We start from the raw sequence: 25846 nt of genomic DNA on the forward strand, positions 1-25846 counted from the left end.
CCTGGCAAATGACGCATTCTCCCCACTCTTGGGATCCAGGAGCAGAAGTTAAAATTAATGCTGCTCAGAGTGGCCATGTTATTTGATATGCAAATCCCTTATTCAAAAGGGGCTTGAATTTTTTTTTTTATTTTAGCAGACAGCCTCTGGTCGATTCCCTATTGCAAAACGTGGCTTTGGGTTTTAATGTTCTGCAGGATTATTTTCTCCCCTCTTTATATTTCCCAGGGTGCCCAAAGTTTTTCTGGTTAGGAAGAGCTTCTGTAAATAATGGCACAAGACGTGATGTCGCTATTAAGATCCTATTCTGGAAACGCCATAACTTCGTACGCCGTTGTATGAAATAATTCTACCGCGGAGAATAATCCATGTAATCGTATGGACTGAAATCGCCCAACTGACTCTTCTTCACCGTACGGTCAGCCACATTCACCATGTTGTCTGCATCGGAAGCACACTGACTTAATCTGCATTCACATAACATCAAATCGAACCATCTTTAAGAGTTTGCACCCGTGGTGTGTTGCTATCGGTTCGCAACGGATCGGGCTAACTGGTAGCGGTGGTGGCGGGAGGCTCCGCCCACCGACCCGGATGCTTCTGTGCATGCACGAGCGAACTGGTAGCGACAGGATTTGGAACCTGCCCCTGGTTTGCAGAATACATATCTTGAACCTTAAACTAATTAATTCTTCTGGGTTCAGTCCCTAAAAACGAACCGATGTTAAACCAATGCAAGTTTAGCGTGTTATGTAAATGCAACCTTTGTTAAGTCGTGGTGAGACCATTAGCTCCACGTATTTCTTGTCGTTTGTTCCTAGATGAGCAGCATGGGCTGTGGCTTTGAAGAGGGAGAAAAAAAAAAAGGAATGAAACAGAGGTGTGAACCAAAATGGAGGGAATTCAGGCTGAGGGAGTGTCAGAACCATGATTCACTACATAGCCTATCATAAAAACAGAGCTATTGGCTAGATTTCCACAAATATTTAACAAGGGCTATTACAGATTTCATGGCAGCATTCATATAATATAATAGGTTCAGTTAGAGTTACCTGTCAGCTTTGGAAGCCATATTAGGCCGGAAGCTTCCATGCTGCCACCTTCTCATGTGTAGGAAAGTAGGAGGGGGGATTTAGTAGAGGGGTTGTCTGTGGACATAGCATTCTTCCTGTCGGTCAAGGTCAGGCCGATCCTGCATCTGGAGAAGGAGTGATCGGAGTGCTGTCTCGAGATGGGATGGATGGTGATTGGAACATGTGATCAACTGAGGAGTGAGGGAACAGTTTTGGGGGTTTTGATTTACTGAGGAAAAACCCGGACCTCTCAGATTCGGGATTTTCCCAGATGTGCCAGTTTACCTATTCTAGTAAATAGAACTTTGAAAAATGCTGGCTTCAGAGTTTTTACTTGGAGATGGGGGCTTTTCTAGAACACTGATATTAACCCTGTTTCATTTTTCTGATGGCTGTAGTGTGTGACGTGAAAATAGTCTTTTAGGTAGTTTATGACTCCTTATATCAGGGGTGTCAAACTCGATTTCATTGAGGGCTGTATCAGGGTTGTGTTTGACCTCGGGGGCCAGGGTGGGCATAGCCAGCTCGATGTCACTCGTGTTGGGGTGGCCTGAACGCTCTGTCAGCAAAAACGGGCTCCTGAGCACTGTTTTTGGCTGCGATGGAATCCTGCAACCAGTAGTGGGTTCCAAATCCCGTCGCTACCGGTTTGCTCGTGGGCTTGGGTGCACTTGCACTTGCGCATGTGCAGAAGCATCCTGGTGGATGGGCGGAGCCTCCCATCGCTGCTGCTACCGGTTTGCCCAATCTGGGGTGAACCGGTAGCAACCCATCAATGCCTGCAACCCTCTGCCAGCGAAAACGGAGCTCGGAAGGGTCGTATAAGGCTCACCCGAACTCCATTTTTGCTGGCAGAGGCACTGTGGGCAGTCCTTCACTGTTTCCAGGGCAGCCCCCTGGGCAGATCTAAGCACCCCCTAGGCCGGATCCGGCCTGTGGGCCTTGAGTTTGACACCCCTGCTGTATATGCTACAACCAGACTATGCAGCTTTTATCCACTGAAATGAGTGCATTCACAAGACCTGCGTAGCTTCTTTTGCCTTTCAGTTAATGGAGTTCAAGATTTTGTTTGTTCGTTTGTTTTTCTGTAAACCATTTAGAGAAGGCTGTAAAACACTGTGAAGCGGTATATAAGTCTAAGTGCTATTGCTATGACTGTGTCACAATGATTTGGGTTTAATCTGTTGTGAGATCCTACTATTGGGATTTGTTCCTCGTGGAGTATATATTGAGGGCAACATGTGAACCCAATCAATGTATCAGGGGCATTAACCAGAAGGGGCATTTCTTTAAAAAAAAAGGCAGATAGAATGTGGTGATGCAGGCTCCTCCCCTTTAGAATATGCTCCTCCTACAAAAGGGGAAGGGCATGCGTTGCAACATTCCATATATACAGCCTTATTCATGGATGCCCCTGATTGGTTGGTTAGGCTCATAACTCGTGGTCCATAACTAACAGACTAACATAACTATCTGACAGCTTGGGATCCCACAATGCACTAGCCCAAACCAAAATAAATAACTATGATTGAGCATAATAATAATAGCTGGGAGCCTGCTGTGTTTTAGTTGGCATTATAACTTTGATAAGCAGTTTAAACGTGCCTTCCCTACTTGCTTCTCTGTAGCCCATAATCCTCATCCAGTATGGAATTGTCCTATATGTGAAGGGCGCGAGCCCAGAGAAGGCCGGTAGAGATGAAAAGAAAGGCCAGTGACAGTCCCATTTACATTTTTAATTATCTCTGTATCCCGCCGTTGATAAACGTTTGACCCATAATTATTCTGTTACATTTTTAATGAAAATAAGGCTAAGAAGACCTGCATTATGCAGGGTACCTAATATTTTGATGGAAATTGTTTCTTCGGGTACGGCGGATAATGGTTGCTTTGTTTCTCCATGCAACTCATTAAATGTTATTCTGCTACGAGGGATGAAAATAAACAAAAGAGGGAGGGAATTAAGTTTCTAGCCCTGATGAATGACGAGAGAGAACAGGTCTTGTTGCAAAAGACCCAGAGAAACTGCAGAGCTGCTTGTCAACAATCCTCAATTTGAATGTTCACATCACTTTGCGTGGCAAGTTAATATCAGCTTGGACCAAACCGGATTGGCGTCCTTTAATTTTTGATTTGTCTACTTGAGTAGCCTCCCTTTGAAGGGAAAAAAAAAAACACCCTGTGTGTTTGGAAAACTTGTTTGCAGCATTTTGAACATGGGTAGGTACATGAAACAAGGTGCTGTGTTGTGCTTTGAGGCAAGAGAGTGAGTAAATGGGAGACCTTGGAGTGCTCCAGCTCTCCTTGATTGACAACAGGTTGCTGGGATATCAGACAGACTTTTTCCAACCTTGGTGTCTTGAGAAATCCCTTTAAACAAACAAACAAACAAAAAATCAAAAGAGAGAGCGAGAGAGAGAAACACTGGAGATCTTACTGTGTAAAACATGATCTCTCTTGTCTGGCAATAAAGCAGAAGAGATGTTGCAATGAGTCTTGGGATTACCCATCTTTTTCTGATCAGGGCTTTTTTCTTCTTCAGCAGTTGGTCTCCATGGAGGGGCTCCTAAGGGATTCATATTTTGCCAATTTCACTTCTTGGAAAACCCAGTTAAACTACAATTCTGACAGATTTGTGTTATTTCCCCCCCAATCCACCCACCTCCAGGATGCTTTGAATGGTGTGCCTAGTTCCCAGCTCCTTCAAGTGGATGGAGCCAAGACAAAAGCAAAATTTGATTGAATGGAAATCTACATGTCATTAAAACCCGGATGAATGAATTAGAGTTAAGGAGATTACGTCTTGAGCATTGGATCGTTTTCCCCACCCCCTTCTGCTACATTAAGAGGAGGGGGGTGAGGGGGGTTTCAAATTTGAGAGAGATCTCCTTTAAAGGCACTCCTACTCCGTTTCATCTCCCTGCGCCTAGGTGTCAGGTCTTTTAAGGAGAAGGGTGGCTTTGATGGGTCTGCAGTGCTTCCTCTGGAAATGGTGTGTGTGTGACCAAATAACGCCCACTACAAAGGGCATGGATCGATCTCTTTCTCTTTTATGTGGTGGAGATGAGGGGAGTTTTGTTACTGCAGAACAAAATGTGCTCTTTGATGGCAAGTTTGAAGATGATTGTACATGATCTGCAAAGTACTTTGGAGGGCCTGGGGAATGGAAAATAGTAGCAACACGGGAGAACCTTTAGTTATAGCTTATAGTTTTCTTCTGGCTCCCCTTTTAATTTGCCAAGTCTCCTTCTCCTCCTTTCTCCTCCTTCCCCTTCCTCCTCCTCCTCTTCTTCCATTTCTGAATCCCATTACTAGCAATGCCACCCCCAACCCAGGATGTCTATCTCTGCTCTTTTGGAGAACATCTGTTGTTATTCTACAGTTGTTCCAATATTTGTTCTTGTTTAATTATGGTAGGTTCTCCTGCCAGAGACTCCATTACTACCTATCTAATCTAGCTGTCTATGGAGATTCTCAGTCATCCAGGTCATGGTTGTCCCAAAGGTGTTTTTTCAAGAGGCAACTGGACTTTCTGGTTTTTTTTTCTTTTGAAGACGTTTCGCTTCTCATCCAAGAAGCTTCTTCAGCTCTGGCAGGATAGTGGGGAATAGAAGGATTTATATTCCTTGCAGACAGCTGGTCATTTGCATCCTTTTAGAGGGTCCTTGAAGCGCTCGGAAATTGATCTGTGTCCTCAGGGTCACCTGAGTGGTGGAAATGGTTCCTGTAGTCTGCAATTTTTCCTCTGGAAATCCATTCCTTCCTACTCCCACACCATTCCAAGGCTGGTCATCCCAAATTGTATAGCTAAAAGTCTGCAGAGATTCTCAGTCATCCAGGTCATGGTTGTCCCACAAGAGGCAACTGGACTTTCTGATTTTATTTCTTTTGAAGACGTTTCGCTTCTCATCCAAGAAGCTTCTTCAGCTCTGACTGTATGGTGGGAGAATGGAAGGATTTATATACGCCTTGATTCCACCATTCGGTCAGAGCTGAAAAAACTTCTTGGATGAGAAGCAAAACGTCTTCAAATGAAAAAAAAAACAAACCAACTCAGGGAATCCAGTTGCTTCTTGAAAAAAGCACCTTTGGGATATCTAATCTAGCTTCTCATCCACCGATGATCCACTGACACCATCCCCTCCTTCGCTGACCCTCCGAAAGTCCTCTAATGCCCCTCACCCTCTTTGCTGTTGCTTCCTATCTGCCTGCTCTGCCCAGTGTTGCAGATGGCAACAATGCCAAGGAGAAAGATCAACGGCTCCTTGAGGACACTAGGCTGACTACCTCTTCCCCCCACCCTTGAATAAAAGCCTGGAGCCGATCCTGTTCAAACAGGGCCCGTTGTGGTGTTGTTGCCGCCTTAGATGTAAGACTGGCTTTGACCAGCCTGGATCTCTCCAGTGTTGAGGTGAGCTTTGGTTGGGAATGCGAGGCAGATAAAAATGTCTTGACATGAGCCCCGGGGATGTTGGAACTGCCTTAATAGGTTAGTGCCGAGTCAGGATTCCTTAACAGGCTGCAAGGAGAATCAATAGGAAAGGTGGAGGGGGAAGGTAGAGGGGCTTTTGAGGGAGAAGGGGAGGGGGAGGAATAATCTGACGAGCTCTAAGAAAGAGCAATGTAAGTTGGCTGATTTTAAACTAGCAAGATGGGCAAAAAAAATGCCAGCTTCCAAATGCACTTTAAAACAATAAGCACAGACTTTTTAGGGTTCTAAAAGCTTCCTCAGCAGGAAGGACATTTGCATCGTATTTTGCAGCCGCCTTCCCCTCCCTTCCCCTCCCCAACTCAGCAGTGCGAAGTTCATGCAGGCTTTCACCATATAATTCCTCCAGAGCCCCCAGCCTGACGCAGGCTTGCTTGAAAAGAAAGAGCTATGGTTTCCCATGGAGTTTGCAGAACGATACAAGTATTGGGGGGAGTTTGTGTGTGTGTGTGTGTGTGTGTGTGTGTGTGTGTGTGTGTGTGTGTTATTTTTAAATGCACAAGTTAGGATGAAATAGGTGGATTCTAAAGAAGCAAAAATGATTAGCCTGAAGGGGGTTATAATGTGGCGGGAACCTATATACTTTGCATACGAAGTGGCCCAGGGAAGCAAGTAATTGAAAAGGCAGAAAATTGCTGTTGTGTTATCAATTTGTAGCCTTGCAGTTCATGTGTTTGTCTTGTCCCTTTTTAAAACCATCTCAATTTGTACGTCGTAATTCTCAGCCGTACAGATGCTGGCTGGCTGGCTGGCATAACCGTGCATTCTGAAATACAGCATGTAGGCTGGAGAAAAAAGTACCATGGACAGATCATAGGAGTTACAGATTGTTCTCAACCTCCAGCCATTCGTTCAGCTGCCCTTCGAAGTTACAGTGGCATCGAAAACAGTGACTTGCAACCAGTCCTCGGACCAGTGGTGGGTTCCTCCCGGTTCGGTCCAGTTCGGCAGAGCCGGTAGCGGTGACGATATGACGTCACCGAACCGGTTCTCCCCCCCCGCCCTCCCACTCCCCCCACGTTATTCTTACCTTTTATTTTGTCCCACCCCCAATCTATTGCTGCCTCCTGAGTCCCAGCTAATGACTAGAGGGGAAAAAACTGTTTAAACTCTTGCCGCAGGGCTTCAAAGGGCAGTCCTACAGCTGATCAGTGTTAAAAGCAAACGAATGAGTCGGGTCGTAAGTCGATGACTTGGTCGTAAGTGCGAGGACCTTCCAGAAATGACTCTGACCAGCTAGCCACGCCCACCTAGTCACATGACCTCCAAGCCACACCCACAAAATAAGCCACGCCCACAGAACCGGTAGTAAAAAAATTTAGAACCCACCCCTGCCTCGGACTTACAACTGTTGCAGCATTCCTCACAGTCACGTGATCAAAATTTGGGCACTTAGTAACTGGGATGTATTTAGGACAGTTGCAGCTGGCATCCTCTGATCCCGGGATCACATAATTGCCATTTGCCAGCTTCTGGAAGCAACGTCATAGGGCAAGGGTCAGCAACCATAAACACTCAAAGAGCCATTTGGACTCGTTTCCCACAGAAAAGAAAACACCGGGAGCCACAAAAACCCTTCCCGTGCCTGACTATTTCCTGAGCGACCACAAAACTAGCATATGTAGTTGAATTAAACGTTCTGTTTTCTTCTGAAACTTTTCTTGGATTTATCCGTGGTTGGCCTACCGGGGGTTGAAAAGCTCAATAAATTGCATGCCGATGAGTGTCACACATTGTCAGTTGTGACACATATTTTGAGTGACAGGGAGCCGCAGCAGAGGGATGAAAGAGCCACATGCAGCTCCAGAGCCGCAGGTTGCTGACCCTTGTCATAGGGGAAGCCGGATTCACTTAATGACTGCAATGATTTGTTTAACAACATGGCAAAAAGGTTGTAAGTCACTTAACTTACATTGCTTAGCAATGCAAATGCTGGTCCCAATTGTAGTTGTAAGCCGAGGACTCCCTGTAAGCAGAGGATGGTCAGTTGTCATCAGAACCCACTTGAAAGTGCCATGTTGGAGAAGATTTCCACCGATAGCTCATAGATATTATAAAGAGATTGTTTGTTTGTTTTCTTTTTACCACCCTGTGATCCCTTTTTATTTTATTTTTTTTTAATTTGATTTATATGCCGCCCTTCTCCGGAGACTCAGGGCGGCTTACAATGCGTTAAGCAATAGCCTTCATACTTTTGTATATTTTATACAAAGTCAGCTTATTGCCCCCACAAACTGGGTCCTCAATTTACCTACCTTAGAAAGGATGGAAGGCTGAGTCAACCTTGAGCCTGGCGGGATTCGAACTAGCAGTAATTGCAGGCAGCTGGATGATAATAACAGGCTATTAGTCTGCTGCGCCACCAGCTGCCTTAATGCGAGAGCTCTTTTCAGAATTCTAGAACAATGTTTCTGAACTTTAGCTGTGTGGACTTCAACTCACTTTGTTGGCTGGGGAATTCTGGGAGTGTTAAGTCCACACATCTTAAAATTGTCAAGATTGAGAAATACGGATCTAGAAACCTGAGATTTCCTCTTAAAAATATGTTTCTACTTCACAGCTGCAAAGGTGATACAGCTGATAAACTCTATGAACATGGCAGTTTTATTTCAGGTACATGTGCTTTGGCTTAGTTACAGTCAGGTACGATGAGCCAAAAGTTTCTCGGCAAAGATGAGTCTTAAGGACAGATGAAACAGAATATTGAGGAAATATCCTGGGAGACGCTTTGGAATAAAAAATAATCAAGTCTACTGAAAACATCTCAGAGAACAGATCATTGGCTGGCGAAGAGCAGAGGGGATTAAGGAGAGATCACAGGATGATCGTAAGCGTAGAAAGAAATGTGAGAAAGGGTCATAAAAATGTTGATTTTGTGCAGGATCCAACCAAAGGAGGGCAGGAAGCCAGATGTGGGATTAATGTGTCAGAATAGAACTGGAAGGGGCCTTGGAGGTCTTCTAGTCTAGCCTTCTGCTCAAGCAGGAGAACCTATATTATTTCAGATAAGTGGCTGTCCAGTCTCTTCTTAAAAGCCTCCAGTGATAAAACACCTACAACTTCTGGTATTAAGCTGTTCCACTGGTTAATTGTCCTCACTGTTAGGAAGTTTCTCCTTAATTTCAGGTTGCTTCTCTCCTTGGTTTGTTTCCATTCATTGTTTCTTGTCCAGGGATTACCTACTCAAGAATATACGTTGTTTGGGAGGGGATAAGGGCACAATTGGAATATATTGTATATCTTTTTGTTATTATAAAAGAAGAAATATGGGGGGGAGGTCTGTGGGGGGTGCGCTGTAATATTTTTCTTTCTTTCTTCTTTCTCTCTCTCTCTCTCTTTCTTTCTTTCTTCTTTCTTTCTCTCTCTCTCTTTCTTTCTTTCTTCTTTCTTTCTTTCTTCTTTCTTTCTCTCTCTCTCTCTCTTTCTTTCTTTCTTTCTTCTTTCTTTCTTTCTTTCTTCTTTCTTTCTCTCTCTCTCTTTCTTTCTTTCTTCTTTCTTTCTTCTTTCTTTCTCTCTCTCTCTCTCTCTCTTTCTTTCTTTCTTCTTTCTTTCTCTCTCTCTCTCTCTCTTCTCTTCTTTCTTTCTTTCTTTCTTTCTTTCTTTCTTTCTTTCTTTCTTTCTTTGTATTTAGATGTATATGTACTATTATTTGTATTTAAAATTTACATAAAATGAAAAGAAAAAGAAAAGAAAAGAAAAGAAAAGAAAAGAAAAGAAAAGAAAAGAAAGTATCTTGTCCAGGGATCAAAAGAGGAAGGCCATATGAACGGAAGAGAATAACTTGGGTGTCAAACGACTGGCTGAAAATTAAAAGAGAAGGATGTGAGGACTCTTGTCATCAAGGAAAGAGATGACTAGAATAGTATTTTAGGAAAGACGTACAGGTGGTCCTCGACTTACAACCCATTCATTTAGCGACCGTTCAAAGTCGCAATGGCACTGAAAAAGGTGACTTACAACCAGTCCAGTGGTGGGTTGCTCCCGGTTCGGTCTGGTTCTATAGAACCGGTAGTAAAACCGTCAGGAGGTTCCGCCCACCTGCCATGACATCACCACGGATGATACGCGTGTGCGCAGAAGTGTGCATGCTCCCGCGAGCAGTACTAAAGGTAAGTAGAACCCACCCCTAAAACAGTCCTCACATTTACCACCGTGACAGTGATCGAACATGTAGGCACTTGGCAAGTATTTACAACAGTTGCAGCGTCCCACGGTCACGGGAATCACCCTTTGCGACCTTCCTAACTGGCTTCTGACAAGTAAAAGTCAAGGAGGGAAGCTGGATTCCTTTAGCAACCGCTTGATTCGCTTAACAACTCCAGTGATTCACTCAACGTCCTTGACCAAAAAGGTTACAAAAACGGGGCACTCGACAACAACCCTCTTGCTCAGCAACGGGCAATTCTTGGCCTGATTGTGTATTGCCAGTTGAGGACTACCTGTAAAAAGTGAGAAGAAATGCGAATGGATTTCCTGAACTCGTGGCTCAGGGATTGGCAGGACCTGCGGGAAAGCGGAAGTTCTTAAAGGAAGGAAAGAAAAGGCTCTGCTTTTCTGGCCTTGTGGTGTCAAAGTCCATCTATCAAGACCTTTCGAGTTCTGGCACGGATTTTTCACACGCGAGGGCCACTCTTTTGGAAACAGACGCTTGTAGAACAAGGGGAACATGTTTCCCAGCTGTACTTTGGCATCTGCTCCATTCAGAAGGATATATGGAGCATGTTAATGGCCTGCAAGTGAGTATGCAAATTGATGGGGACATGCCAACTCAGATGGGCTTCAGCAGTGTGCAACAGTTTCTTCCAATTCTGGAATGCAGTCAGGAGCACGGTGGGTGGGGAGTTGGGTGGGCAGACGACGGTCAGAGATGGATTGAGATGAATGGATGACAGGGGATGGAGTTCTTTGCCAGGGAGGGGGAGAATTAAAATCCCAATACCTATTTCATGTACTTATTCATTTAACAGCCATATATGGCTGCCCCTCTTCCCTGCTGTCACTCTGGGCATCTGTTGTTCCGCTCTGGACTGTTGTTCCGCCAGGCCGGACTATCAATACAATAGTTTTAAATTGGGGTATTTAAATTTATTGGGGTTTTAAATTTGAGCCATTTATTTAATTATTTTAAATTTTATATCATTGTTTTGTCTGTGTTTTTAAATAGGCTGTACACCGCCCTGAGTCCTTCGGGAGAAGGGCGGTATAGAAATAAAATTATTATTATTATTATTATTATTATTATTATTATTATTATTATTATTATTATTATTATTATTATTATCTCACACCAGCAGCAATGCAGACATAAAAGAAAGGAAAAAAAACCCAAAAATAACAACTTAGTTTAGTTTAGTTTAGTTTAATTCTACTCCCGCCTTAGGCATGAAGGCCAGCTGGGTGACTTTGGATCAATCAACAGCAAACGGTGAGGCTGGGTAACTTTGGGCCAATCGTGAGGAGACTGTGAGTTCTAGTTCTGTCTTAGGTAGAAAGCTGGGTGACTTTGGGCCAATCATTAGGAAACAATGAGTTCGAATCAGGGATGAAATGCTACCGGTTCGCTCCAGTTTGGGCAAACCGGTAGTTTTTATCACTATTGGTTCAGGTGAACTGGTAGTGATAAAAACCCTACTAGTTCAGTTGAACCACTTCCCTGTTTTCCCCAAAATAAGACATCCCCTGATAATAAACCCAATCAGGCTTTTGAGCGCATGGCAATAAGGCCAAGTGCTTATTTAGTTTTAAATTTCTGGGCATTTATATCTCGGAGGACCTCTCATGGACTATGAATGCTAACATGCTTGTGAAGAAGGCACAGAAGGGCCTGTACCTCCTGAGAATGCTCAGGAAGAAAAATCTATCTCAGCATCTACTTCTGTCCTACTATCGTAGCACCACTGAGAGTGTCCTGACATATGGCATTCTTGCATGGTATGGGAGCAGCTCTGCAGTGGACAAAAAAGCTCTACAGAGAATCATCAAAACTGCCCAGAATATCATCGGGCTCCAGCAACCAGCCCTGGACAACATCTTCGAATCTCGCTGTTTGAGAAAGTTGCATAACATTCTCAGAGACTCTTCCCCTCCTGCTTACAATCTTTTTGGACTGTTGCCTTCTGGCAGAAGATACAGAACAATTAAAACTCAGACCACACGTTTTCTGAATAGTTTTTTATCCCAGAGCTATAATTGCACTCAACAATGAACTAAAGGGCCACCATCAGTGAGCTATTGGACAGCATTACTTGGTCTGTTGTGTGGATGTTTGGGTGGGGAATTTGTGGTTGGTGGGAGTGTGTTTGGGGATTGTTATGTGTGTTGGACCTGGTCTTTAGGTGTTAAGTGAAATTCGTTGTATGGGGATACTGTGTACACGTACAATGACAATAAAGTTATTTATTTATTTATTCAGGGTTCAAAAAAATATAAGACAGGGTCTTATTTTCGGGAAAACATGGTAGTTAAAAAAAAGCTACCGGTTCGGGCGAATCGGTAGTTTAAAAAAGCTACTGGTTCCTCTGAACCAGTATTTCCGATGATCAGCTGTGCTGCGGGGTTTAGCTTTGCTAGAAAGCAGGAAATCCTACTTTCTAGCAAAGCTAAATCGCGCAGCACAGCTGATCTCCCCCACCTGCTTTTACTTATCTTCCCAAGCTTCCTTTTGGTGCGCACTGCATATGTGCGCACGTGCACACAATGCACATTTGTTATGCACTGTGCATGCGTATGCAGCATGCATTTGGCGCAGAGTGTGCATGCACGGTCAGTGAACCAGTAGCAAATCAGTTCGGATTTCATCACTGGTTCTAGTCCCTTCTTAGGCAGGAAAGATGGTTGGGTGACTTTGGGCCAGTTTAAGATGGTGTATCGCTCAAAGCACCTTCAAAGCTGAGTGTCTATAGAGAGTCTCATTCATCCAGGTCATGGCTGTCTCAAAGCTGCTTTTTCAAAAGGCAACTTAACTTCCTTTGTTTTCCATGAAGAGGTTTTGCTTCTTATCCAAGAAGCTTCTTCAGCTCAACTGTACTGATGAAGCTTCTTGGATGAGAAACGAAATGTCTTCAAGGGGGTTGCTCCTCTATCATGGTCCTGTTAGACCTCTCAGCGGCTTTTGATACCATCGACCATGGTATCATGTTGCACCGGTTGGCGAGGTTGGGGGTGGGAGGCACCGTTCTGCGGTGGTTCTCCTCCTATCTCTCTGACCGGTCGCAATCTGTGTTGACAGGGGGGCAGCGGTCGACCCCGAGGCACCTTGCTTGTGGGGTGCCACAAGGGTCGGTCCTCTCGCCCCTTCTGTTCAACATTTATGTAAAGCCGCTGGGTGAGATCATCCGTGGCTTCGGGGTGGAGTTCCATCAGTACGCTGATGACACCCAGCTGTACATCTCCACCCCAGGCCACCCCAATGATGCCCTTGAAGTGATGTCCCAGTGCCTGGAGGCCGTGCGGGCCTGGATGGGGAGAAACAGGCTCCGACTCAACCCCTCCAAGACCGAGTGGCTGTGGCTTCTGGCGTCCCGATATAGCCAGCTGATGCCATCGCTGGCTATTGGGGGTGAATCACTCGCCCCCACGGAGAGGGCTCGTAACTTGGGCGTCCTCCTGGATGCACGGCTGTCTTTAGAAGATCATTTGACGGCCGTGGCCAGGGGGGCTTTCTATCAGGTTCGCCTGATACGCCAGTTGTGCCCCTTTCTAGATCGGGACTCCCTACGCACAGTCACTCAGGCACTCGTCACTTCCCGCCTGGACTAGATTTTGTATGTTTTGTATGTATGTCTTGTTTTTACTTTGGCTGTTCACCGCCCTGAGTCCTATATTGGAGAAGGGCGGTATAGAAATTTAAACAAATAAAATAAATAAATAAATAAGGAAGAAGAAAGGAAGTCCAGTTGCTTTTTGGAAAAGCACCTAGAATACGGCATCCAGTTTTGGTCACCACATTACAGAAACGATGTTGAGGCTTTGGAAAAAGTGCAGAGAAGAGCAACCAAGACGATTAAAGGCCTGGAGACTAAAAACATATGAAGAACGGTTGCAGGATTTGGGTTTGGCTAATTTAGAGAAAAGAAGGACTAGCGGTGACATGACTGCAGTATTCTAGTATTTGAGGGGCTGCCACAAAGAAGAGGGGCTCAAATTATTCTCCAAAGCACCAGAAGGCAAGACAAGAAACAATGAGGAGCCTGGATAGCTCAACAGACTAAAAGCCTGTTATTAACATTCAGCTGCCTGCAATTATTGCACGTTCGAATCTCGCCAGGCTCAAGGTTGACTCAGCCTTCCATCCTTTCTAAGGTAGGTAAATTGAGGACCCAGTTTGTGGGGGCAATAAACTGACTTTGTATAAATATACAAAAGGATGAAGGCTATTGCTTAACGCATTGTAAGCCGCCCTGAGTCTCAGGAGAAGGGCAGCATATAAATCTAATAATAAAAAAAAAATGGACGGAAACTAATCAAGGAGAGATTCAACCTAGAAATAAGGAGAAACTTCCTAACAGTGAGGACAATAAATCAGTGGAATAGCTTGCTTTCAGAAATTGTAGGCGCTTCATCACTGGAGGTTTTTAAGAAGAGACTGGGCAGCCACTTGTCTGAAATGGCATAGGGCAAGGGTCAGCAACCTGTGGCTCTGGAGCCGCATGTGGCTCTTTCACCCCTCTGCTGCGGCTTCCTGTCACTCAAAATATGCGTCAGAACCGCCAATGTGCAACACCCGCCAGCATGTGATTTATTGAGCTTTTCAACCCCCGGTAGGCCAACCATGGATAAATCCAAGAAAAGAAAAGTTTCAGAAGAAAACAGAACATTTAATTCAACTACGTATGCTAGTTTTGTGGCCGCTCAAAAAATAGTCAGGCACAGGAAGGGTTTTGTGGCTCCCGGTGTTTTCTTTTCTGTGGGAAACGGGTCCAAATGGCTCTTTGAGTGTTTATGGTTGCCGAACCCTGGTATAGGGTGTCCGTCTTGACCAGGGGGTTGGATTACAAGACCTCCAAGGTCCCTTCAGCTCTGTTCTGATGGATTGAACCTTTGGGACTTCAAAGCCAAGCTTTGCACCAGCCTTAATATCAAATCGTGGAGACGGCTGGACAAATAACGCAGTGTGGGTGATTTATGTCTTATTTTGACTGTGGCCTGCTGCTTTCCAGACATTCTAGGAGCTGAGCTGTGAAAAAAAACAAATCCAAAACAACACACACAGGTACAGCTGGCTCTGAGAAACGATTTTCTCAGCTTTGGAAGCTTTTCGTAAGAACATTGGATCTTTTTCAAAGAAATGAAGGGGGTTTTGAGCAATGGATCAATAATGGGGCAGGAGAGCACCCAAACAGTTGGTGATAGGATAGTGTATTGCAAGGGTTCCACTTTCGAAGCCCCAAGAGACCATATACATGTAGTCCTCAACTTACAACAGTTGATTTAGGGACTGTTCAAAGTTATAACAGCACTGAAAAAAGTGACTTACGATCACTGGTGGGTTTCAAAAAATTTTTACTACCGGTTCTGTGGGTGTGGCTTGGTGGGTGTGGCAGGGGAAGGATACTGTAAAATCTCCATTCCCACCCCACTCCAGGGGAAGGATACTGTAAAATCTCCATTCCATCCCCAATCCAGGAGAAGGATACTGCAAAATCCCCATTTCCTCCCAATCAGCTGAGACTTGGGAGGCAGAAAATAGATGGGGGTGGGGTCAGTCAGAATTTTTACTACCGGTTCTCCTAACTACTCAAAATTTCCGCTACCGGTTCTCCAGAACTGGTCAGAACCTGCTGAAACCCACCTCTGCTTACGATCGTTTTTCACACTTAACAGCCACTGCAGCATCCCCATTATCATGTGATCAAAATCCAGGCACTTGGCAATTGATTCACATTTATGACCGTTGCTGTGTCTTTCGATCACTTTTGGCGATCTCCTGACAACCAAAGTCAACGGGGAAGCCAGATTTTACTTAAGGACCGTGTTACTGTCTTAACAACTGCAGGGGTTCACTTAACAAGTGTTGCGAGACAGGTTGTAAAATGGAGCAAAACTCAATTGACAACTGTCTCGCTTAGCAATGGGAATTTGGAGCTCAATTGTGGTCATAAGTCGAGCACTGCCTGTAAATCCCCTGAACCCTTGATCGCTGCCCCACAATTTCTCCCCCCCCAAAAAAAATTTCTCCCCAAGTTGGAATTTGCCCTGTGGAAGACATGGACTACACAGAGAATAATCCTATGAAATGTATTTCATTGAGCCTAATTTTTAATTGCAGTTCAATGTAAATTAAATCTCTCCTGGCTTCGTTCCCTTAGAAATGCAGTTCCTGGTTTGCTACTCAAAGACGGACTCACCCACGCCCTAAATGAAAGAGGATGTTATAAAGCCCCTACTTTAAAGATAAGGTAGAGGGGAAAAAAAGAGGGATTGACTCTCTGCAGCTTTTCTGTGGCAAATACTTTTAGTTTTTGTTCTAGCCTAAGCCATTTCTTTGTCACTGCTTCCTTTGGTTTTATAGAATCCAGCCCCTGGCTGATCATGAAAAGCTCAGAGTTTGTCCTTGGCCCTGAAAAAAAAAGAAGAAGAAAAAAAAACTTCACACGTCCCTTGTATTTAGTGGAGGACAGAAACAGGATAACAGCAAGAAACGATCAGTTTGTGGAAGTTACAGACGAGCCATGTTCATCTATGGGAACAAAAAAGAAAGAAAGAAGAAAGAAAGAAAGAAAGAAAGAAAGAAAGAAAGAAAGAAAGAAAGAAAGAAAGAAAGAAAGAAAGAAAGAAAGAAAGAAAGAAAGAAGGTGTCGGGTAGTACTTTTTCCGCCTAACGAATTTTATTAAAAGGCTCGTCGCTCGTTTCACCAGTTGCACAAAAGCTCCTGCTTTTGAATGAAATTTGTAAATTGCAAAAGATGCTGCCAAGCTCTCTGGGTATTTTGTGTGTGTGTGTGTTTGTGTGTCAGTTCGGAGATGGTGGATAGAAGAAACAAAATCTTGCGTTTGTTTCCTCTGAGGTCCCATTCTTTTTAGATGAAAGAGAATCGGATTTGGGGAGGCTTTCAGAGAAGAACTTCAGAGAATACAATGCATGGGGTACTGTGATATTTTTAGTTACACGGCGGCTGAGGGTTGTGTCTTTGTATAAATGTACAGTGTTTCATTGCACAGTCTATTCTGTGGTTTATAGACTTGCATTCTATCCCAATGGAAAATTTCAGGAATTTTTATTGATTGATTGATTTATCAAGAACGTATTAGATAATAAGTATAAACATGGATTGGATATATAAAATAGATACAAATAGAGGAAACATTTTACACTTACCTGCATCCAAAATGGGCCGTGTGGGGACTCCTGGGAGGGGAGAAGTGGGTGGGATGGGGCCAGCCAGGAGTGGGATTTGGGGGTTCTCCGAACTGCACAGAATTTTAGCTAGAGGTTCTCCCGAACCCCTGCGAACCCCCAGCACCCCACCCCTGATTACGGGATCTTTAAAAGAAGAAAATGATGACTTATGATGGGGCCTTTCCATGTGTATAGACTGAGCAGCCGCCTCTATCAGAGTATGGGCCCTTCCCACAGCCTCACATCTCAAGACTTGCATGGATGAGTTATATAATAAGCATGGGGGTTGGAAGAGAGAGGCTAAGACAAAACCTCCCCTCCCGCCCCCACTTTTTAAACGTGGAAAGATGGATGTCTTTCCATAGATCTCATCTGCGGCTCCTGTCGGCAAACTTCTTCCCGCTGGTCAGATGGAGACCTCGATCACCTCGGAGGCCTGTGGAGAAAGGCAAGTCCAGAGAGCCTCCAGCGAGGGCCGAGGAGGGCTGTCAGAGACATATATTCACCGCCATTCCCTTGCAATTGAATGAACTTTTAGGGGCCCTGAGACCAAGTGCACGTTGCAAGACCTTACTGGGGCTTTGATTTGTGATTACAGCCTCTTTGCCCACAGCCTGGATAAAAGCTGCTTGCTTTTTCTTCCATCTCACCATCTCATATTTTTGTGACCGTGGGTTATTTTACAGGCAAGGATCTCTCACATCTCTGACTACGTTTGGGGCCAAGGGCTCCCGGAGGAGCATTGATTTGTTTTGGCCAGGTATAATTTACTTAGATGGGATTTCCCTGGGTCGCACGAGTCTCTTTTCTGCATCTATCATTCTGCAGCGCGCACGTCCCCTTCGGTGCCTGTCTATCATCTCGAGACTCTTTGGTCCATGAGAAATATTTCTTGTTTGGCTCTCTTCCCCAATGTGCTGGGTTGGCCTGTTTTTCAAGCTTCCAGAATTTGCTCTATTTCTTTCACATTAGCTACTGACCTAGACACCATACCGGGTTAATTGGTATCCTCTGAGTTTACCCTAATTATTTAATTATCTCATTTTTTTTGTTTAGTTTTGACCAGTGCATTGAACTGTACATGAATCAAATGGTTCAAACAAAATTTGAAGGCACCGAAATCCCCAAACCTAGCTAACCAAGATTAAAATTAACTGAGATTAGCACGTTGGGCAAAATGCAGCTGTTAGTGTTTGAAACTGATGGATTGCCACTGGTTGAGGGTGATTTAAAACAAATATCTTTTTGTTTAATATGTTCTTCTCATTTGATAATCTCAAGCAGGGGGAACAAAACCATTTAACAAATATGCTCACCGATGAATCATATATATATACTGGAGAAAAGAGCAGTCAGAAAGAGACAGCGGCATAGATTCAGCCGTTATAGAGCTCAATAATCTCTGAACTACAGTTCCCAGAAATTCTTTCCCTTGACCAGGCTAGCAGAGACTGCTGGGAATTGAAGTCTCGCAACATCTGCAGTGGGACAGGTTGGCTAGACTGCTTAGGTCAGGGTGTCAAACTGGTGGCCCATGGGCTGGATGGGTCATGTGCAGGCCACGCCCACCCCAGCTCCAGGAAGGGGGGAAATATCGCGAGACGTCACGTGACGGCAACGTGACGGCACGAGTTTGACACCTGTGCCTTGGGTGAACAGATTCATCTCAGAATGATGGTCTTTACCTGTAAGGGATCTGGGAATTAATTCTACATTCTCAGAGGCCACTATGGAGAAGGCACTGCAACTGTCTTGAGGTGCCCCACAGCTGGGTCATATGTGGGCTTTGTATCCATGGGACTGACAGCTAGTTTGATGTTGTGGTTAAGACCAGGGGTGGGTTCTACTTACCTTTACTACCAGGACGCAACGTGTGCGCATGCTCGCTTCGCTCAAGCTCAGAGGTGGCATTTACCGATTCTCTGAACTACTCAAAATTTCCGCTACCGGTTCTCCAAAACTGGTCAGAACCTGCTGAATCCCACCTCTGATTTAGGCCTTCAATGATGGTCTGCAGGGGTGGGTGGATATAAATGTATTCTGAACTATCCTGGGGGGCGGGGGTGTCGTGAGGCCCCTCCCTGACTTGCATTGTGTTTTTATTGATATGTTTAAGTGCTGCTCAGTTCTTGTTTTGTCTTGCCCATAGACAAATATTTTTGTGGGAAGGATATCTGCCTGCCAGAAAAAATAGCAGAGCAGACAGAACATCAATGCAGATAACCTAATATGTCTGACTTTTTTTCTCCCTTTTTTTTTTCATTTTAATTGCATTACTCCTTGGCGAACAATCTTGCCTTTACATTTTTCAATATGTCTTCACAAGTTAGAAGCCGCTATCTGACAGCTTTCAGGTTGGCAAGAATATTGCATCCTTCATTAGCTTGGGATTCTGGGAGATGTAGTCTGGGTCACAGCTGAAGGTCACGGGGGGGAATTCTGGGAGATGTAGTCTGATATATAACTCAGGACCACAGGAACCCTCACTTTTATTAAAGTATGATTTCCCACTTTGCCCCTGTGCCTGTTCCCATAGAAGTCTCTGGCTTTTCATCCAACCCATTAACCTGGTTATCAAATTAATTTTTTTTAAAGGTGAACATACATTAAGAAATAGGAGTGGTGCAGTGGCCTAGAGGTGGAGCTCTCGCCTCATAGTCAGGAGGCTGTGAGTTTGATCCTAGGTAGAGAGAGATATTTCTCTCTCTGGGCACAATGAGAATATGTCTGCTGAACAAAACTCTGCATTAGCGACAGGAAGGGCATCCGGCCATTAAACACTCTGCTAGCTCCATTCAGTTGCCCAAACTCCATCCTGCAAGGAATTATGATCTCATTAAAATAAGATGATGATGATGATGATACATTAAGAAGTAGCCTGTAACAAAATCTGTAGCATATAAGGAGAACCACTACAAGATGTGGTACAGATGGTACCTAGCCCCTGCGAGATTAGCGAAGATGTATGCAAACCTTAATCCAACATGCTGGAAATGCAAACAAGCACAGGGAACCTTCTTCCATGTCTGGTGGCTTTGCCCAAAAATTAAGAAATATTGGATAAAAATAAAAATTTGGATATCAGAAATAATTGCGGAGGATATTGAGTTAGAACCAGAAATTTTTTTGTTAGGAATGATTAAACAAAACATTAGAAAGAAAAAAAAGTACCTAATATTACATATAATTACGGCAGCTAGGTTAGCCCTAGCACAAGTTTGGAAAACAGATCAATTGCCATCGGAGCAGCAAATAATTCAAAAAATTTACACATGTGCAGAAATGGACAGACTAACGTTGAAATTGAAAGATAAGGAAGACTCAAAGTATTTTAAGATATGGGACAGTTGGTATGAGTGGATAAACCAATGGAAAAGAAAGTAAAGTCAAAATTTAGTATGGAATTAAAAGTAATAATTATACACCATCATTAAGGGAAAAAAAGGGGGAAATTAGGTTTGTATATATGTGTACTTATATACTTTGTTTGTTGTTTGTTGATATTGTTGTTTGTATTTTAAGGTTGTGAATGTTTTATATAATTTTATTCTTTTTTAAATTTAATAAAGTTTGTTTTTAAAACAGAAAAAAAAAAGAAGTAGTAGCCTAGATTGACCACTAAATTTCAGTTCAATAAGCTGACAAAGGATGAAGGTTACCAGTGACAGTTTAGCATGTTGGGCTAAAGTAGCTGCTGGCTTGTTGCAGGTTTGGGTAAGTGGGTTGTGGGAACACAGTTTACATCACGGATCAAGACCAGTTTTGGACTTGAGGAGGCAAAGTTTACAAGGTGGCCCCCTTCAGGGGTCCGGGCCAGATTTCCTTGGTGATGGAGCAGCAAAATCACTAGTTAGTAGAAGAAATGGCATCCATCAATCCCTGAATGAAATTTTACCTATGATATGCTTCTGGGTGACTATTGTTCCAAAGCATTTTTGGAACACTAATAGCTATTTCCTATGGAAAAGGAGAGGAAGACCCTGGTGGGGATGTCCTGCTGAGGTCCAAAAGGATTCTTGAGCCACGGTGGCGCAGTGGTTAGAGTGCAGTACTGCAGGCTACTTCTGCTGACTGCCGGCTGCTTGCAATTTGGCAGTTCGAATCTCACCAGGCTCAAGGTTGACTCAGCCTTCCATCCTTCCGAGGTGGGTCAAATGAGGACCCAGATTGTTGGGGGCAATAGGCTGACTCTGTAAACCATATAGAGGGCTGTAAAGCACTGTAAAGCGGTATATAAGTCTAAGTGCTATTGCTTAGTGCTATTCTGACCCATGCCCAATAAACAAGCTGTGTTTGCTAGGTTATCACCCCCTTGGGTTACTCTTGGGCTCTTCAGCTACTCCAGTTTCCATACTGAGTCAGCAGCTAACCCCGGTTGAGTTCACACCACAGGCAAAGCAAGAATGTGATTGGTTTGCAGTTCAGAAGGTCACTTACCAGTGGTGAGCACTTGGCTTGGTTCCAGCAACCTCTGAATTGTAATCTGCAAGCATTGTCCTCTGGATCTTGGCTTGCTTTACTGGGTGTTTTGCTTTCCTCTGGTTGTGTTCACACAACACACTAGTTCAGGTTCTTAAAGTATGGCCTGGGGACCCCTGAAGGAATCAAGGAATCCGGTTCTCCAGAACCTGTCAGAACCTGCTGGATTTCACCCCTGAATCAGGTTCTCTTGTATTAAATCAAAATATATTTCATTTGTTTGGATCTAACATATTTTAAAAGCAGCAGCAATGGATTCTCATGCAGAGTGTGTGGGTGGGTGGGGGTTGGATTAGATGATCTCTTGGGTGCCTTCCAACTCTTTCATTTTCTGATTCTGTGTCAGCAGAGGAGTTGTGCTTTTTTTTTTTTAATAAGCTTAACCACATCAGCTCTAAACCTGCTAAGCTTGATTAGTTTTAACATTAGTTCAATCTATGTGCAAACTCAGAAAATAAATTAATTGAATAAGCAGGCTAAACGTGCTTTGCGAACACAGAAATTATATACTTGTTATTAGAGCAGCGTTTCTTAACCTTGGCAACTTTAAGATGCGTGAACTTCAACTCCCAGAATTCCCCAGCCGGCCAGAATTTCTTCTGGGTGTGGTCAGAAAAGTCAAGATGGCTGCTGAAGCTCTGAAGCCCTTTTTATAGTTCGTTTACTTTATTGATTAGCCCTTGGGCCGATATCAAAGTGCAGACACAAATTATTACTAAAATCTGATAAAAACGATTGAAAATGAAACTGGAATAAAATACGATTTAAAATGAAACTGGAATAAAATACGATTTAAAATGAAATTGGAATAAAATACGATAATTTAATACGTAGATAAATAAAATATGATAAAATTATATTTCGGTGTCACCCCTACAATCTACCCCAATCAGTCCCACATATGCCGACCTCCCTTTTTATATGTATTGCAACACCTGTAAAAAGCAGGTGGAGCTTCGATCACACCTTCTTGGCAGCCATCTTGGCTTTGTTTTAAGCACAACCCCATTGCTGTTTTAATAAAATAAAATAAAAATCTCCAAGTCACTTTTCTGAGTTTCCCTCTGATTGTACGATATATTAGAATAGAGTAACAGAGTTGGAAGGGACCTTGGAGGTCTTCTAGTCCAACCCCCCTGCTTAGGCAGGAAACCCTACACCACTTCAGACAAATGGTTATCCAATCTCTTCTTAAACATTTCCAGTGTTGGAGCATTCCCAAGTTCTGCAGGCAAGTTGTTCCACTGATGAATTGTTCTAACTGTCGGGAAATTTCTCCTTAGTTCTAAATTGCTTCTCTCCTTGATTAGTTTCCACCCATTGCTTCCTGCCCTGCCCGCAGGTGCTTTGGAGAAGAGCTTGACTCCCTCTTCTTTGTGGCAACCCCTGAGATATTGGAAGACTGCTATCGTGTCTCCCCTAGTCCTTCTTTTCATTAAACTAGACAATAACCAGTTCCTGCAACCGTTCTTCATATGTTTTAGCCTCCAGTCCCCTAATCATCTTTGTTGCTCTTCTCTGCACTCTTTCAACATATAGTATGTTGCTTTCAATTTCTCCCTTGGGAACCCAAAAAGAGCTGACTTGGTTGCCTCTCTATATCTTATCCTCACAACAACAACAATACCTGTAAGGTAGGTTCAGTGTCAGAAAGTGACTTACTGGTCTAGGTTGAAGGGATACTTCGCCCTGAATCTCCTGGTCAAAAGCCAACATTTTAATCAACTTCATTTCTCCTTTATGCTGCTTGACCTTATCTCTTTGTCCCCTTTTTACAGCATTCGCCCTCTATGAACAATTAGGTTTATGCAGTAACTGTTCAAAATTTCTCCATCTTGGCTCTATGGGGGATTTCCTTCTCCCCCTCCCCAAATTCTATAAACATCTCTTGAAATAATAATAATAGTAAAAAAGATTTTTAGAGGGACACTTCTAGAGATCGGATTTGGGGTGGGGAAAGGGGTAGGTATACTATAAGGTAAAGGTAAAGATTCCCCTCGCACATACATGCTAGTCGTTCCTGACTCTAGGGGGTGGTGCTCATCTCTGTTTCTAAGCCAAAGAGCCAGCGCTGTCCGAAGATGTCTCCGTGGTCATGTGGCTGGCATGACTAAACGCCAAAGGCGCACGGAACGCTGTTACCTTCCCACCAAAGGTGGTCCCTATTTTTCTACTTGCATTTTTTACGTGCTTTCGAACTGCTAGGCTGGCAGAAGGTGGGACAAGGAACGGGAGCTCACCCCGTTACGTGGCACTCGGGATTCGAACCGCTGAACTGCTGACCTTTTGATCGACAAGCTCAGCGTCTTAGCCACTGAGCCGCCACATCCCTATTACATATACTATAGTTCGCTCTGATTGCGGGTGCTTTATTTTTAACGCCAGAATCGGTTTGGGTGGAAAGCATAAATTGGATAAACGTTGTGCGACGACGTTGTGTTTCGGTTTCAACATTTTGAAAGCCCCATTGGGCAGGGAGGGAGGTTTCCTAGGCTGCTGCTGAAGACGGAAAGCTTTGTTGTGCTTGTGTATGAAAGGGAAAGTTGTCAGGGTGTGCCCATGGACCTGCATGGTGCATCCAGTAAGCAGCCTTTTTTTTTTCGCCCCACCGTTTGGATTATTATTATTTTTATTTTATTATCTCCAACCATAATCCATTCCTCTTCCCTTCCCCCCACCCTATTTTTTTCCCCTGCAGCTTCTGCCTTTCCTACCTGGTTGCTCTGCCCTCTTTTTCTTCCCCTATATCCAGTGGTGGTATTCAGCCGGTTCTATCCGGTTCAGACAAACTGGTAGCGGCGGCTGCAGGAAGCTCCGCCCACCCACCCGGACATCATCACATCCCGTTCGAATACCACCCCTACCTATATCTCTCTCTAGGGCTGGTCAGCAAAACTCCTTGCCTATACAGGGCAGGTGTTTGTCCGGCTGCCCTCCACTCTTAAAATTAAAGAAAATAAAATAAAAATAAAAGGATAACCTAATCCCTCCAACCAACAAGAAGTACCTCACGGGAAGGAAAGGGATTGAATTCCTCCCCACCCCATCTTGCATCAGCTGTCGGTTGTTGAGCTGGCCGATGGATGTGCTTGTATATTTGTGTACAGCGAAGGGTGGAGAGAATCAAGAGATAATAAGCATCATTGGAAACAAATCCCAGAAGGGCAGCTTGTTGTGGCTGAGAAAAGAAGAGGGGCTGTCGAAAAGCAACAACAAACAATCACTTTGTCGCAGTAGCCAAAGATGGACTCTTTTGGCCTCCGCTACATTTTTGGGATTGGAAATCACATTCTCAAGTTGTTGGTCGAGAGATAGAACCTTACTTTTTTCACTGTTGAATTTCATTTTGTTAGATAGTGCCCAATGTTCAAGTCTGTCAAGATCCTTCTGTATCTTGAGCCTATCTTCTGGAGTGTTGGCTGTTCCTGCCAGCTTGGTGTCCTCTGCAAATTTGATGAGTTCCCCATCTATCCCCTCGTCCAAGTCATTGATGAAGATGGGGAAGAGTACTGGGCCTAAAACAGAGCCTTGAGGTACTCCACTGCTTACTTCCCTCCATGTAGATGCAGTTCCATTGAGGATTACACGTTGAGTGCAGTTGGTCAGCCAGTTACAAATCTATCTGGTGGTGATGCTGTCTAACCCACATTTTTCTACTTTATCTAGTAGTACCGTGCTTCCCCATAAAATAAGACCCTGTCTTATATTTTTTTGAACCCCAAAATAAGCGCTTGGCCTTATTTTCAGGGAGGTCTTATTATTTTGGGGCAAGTGGAGCAAGATGGGACTCCTCTTGCCGTCTTACCTGATTTCCAGCTCTGTGTTTAAATATTTTCGGGGAGGGCTTATTTTCAGGGAAGGCTTATTTTAGCACATGCATTCAAAAGCCTGATTGGGCTTATTATCAGGGGATGTCTTATTTTCGGGGAAACAGGGTAGGTTATGGTCTACTTTATCAAATGCTTTACTGAAGTCCAAGTAAATGATATCAACAGTATTCCTCTGGTCCACTAATTTTGTCACAATTTGACTCAGCCTTCCATCCTTCCAATGTCGACACGATGAGGACCCAGATTGTTGGGGGAAATAGGCTGTAAACTGCTTAGAGAGGGCTTGTAAAGCACTATGGAGTGGTATATAAGTCAAAATGCTATTGCTATTGCTATTACTGGCAGGAAAACCATTGTGGAATATGTGCACGTAGTCATGGGCTTAAGAGAGGCTTTACCTTTTAATTTTATTTCTGCTGCAGAGGAATCCTTTAAACAACTACCCTGCCAGAAGAGAGACAGCATTCCCCTCCTCAAATTAGTTGTCAGATTCAGTACCTGCCCCTGCCCGGAAATCCACAGCCTCAGTTGATTAGCAGGTGATTATATTTCTCTTCTGACTATTTGTTGAATTGCTCCTATCGTACAGCTGCCATTGAATTAATTAGGCCAGATTTCAGCTTGTCTTTTCCAGAGC

General features: G+C 43.9%; 1 protein-coding gene across 1 annotated transcript in view; it reads left to right on the top strand.

The window, feature by feature from the left end:
• IGLON5 (IgLON family member 5) overlaps positions 1-25846 on the top strand; it is a 96182-nt gene that overhangs the window by 19789 nt on the left and 50547 nt on the right. Inside the window, 1 exon segment of the mRNA XM_070949340.1 lies at positions 18290-18312. Coding sequence (XP_070805441.1) covers positions 18290-18312 — 23 coding nt within the window.

The sequence above is a fragment of the Pituophis catenifer genome, unplaced genomic scaffold (assembly GCF_029215685.1).
Source record: "Pituophis catenifer annectens isolate HBS135680 unplaced genomic scaffold, rPitCat1.0.hap2 SCAF_9, whole genome shotgun sequence".
Classification (NCBI taxonomy): domain Eukaryota; kingdom Metazoa; phylum Chordata; class Lepidosauria; order Squamata; family Colubridae; genus Pituophis; species Pituophis catenifer.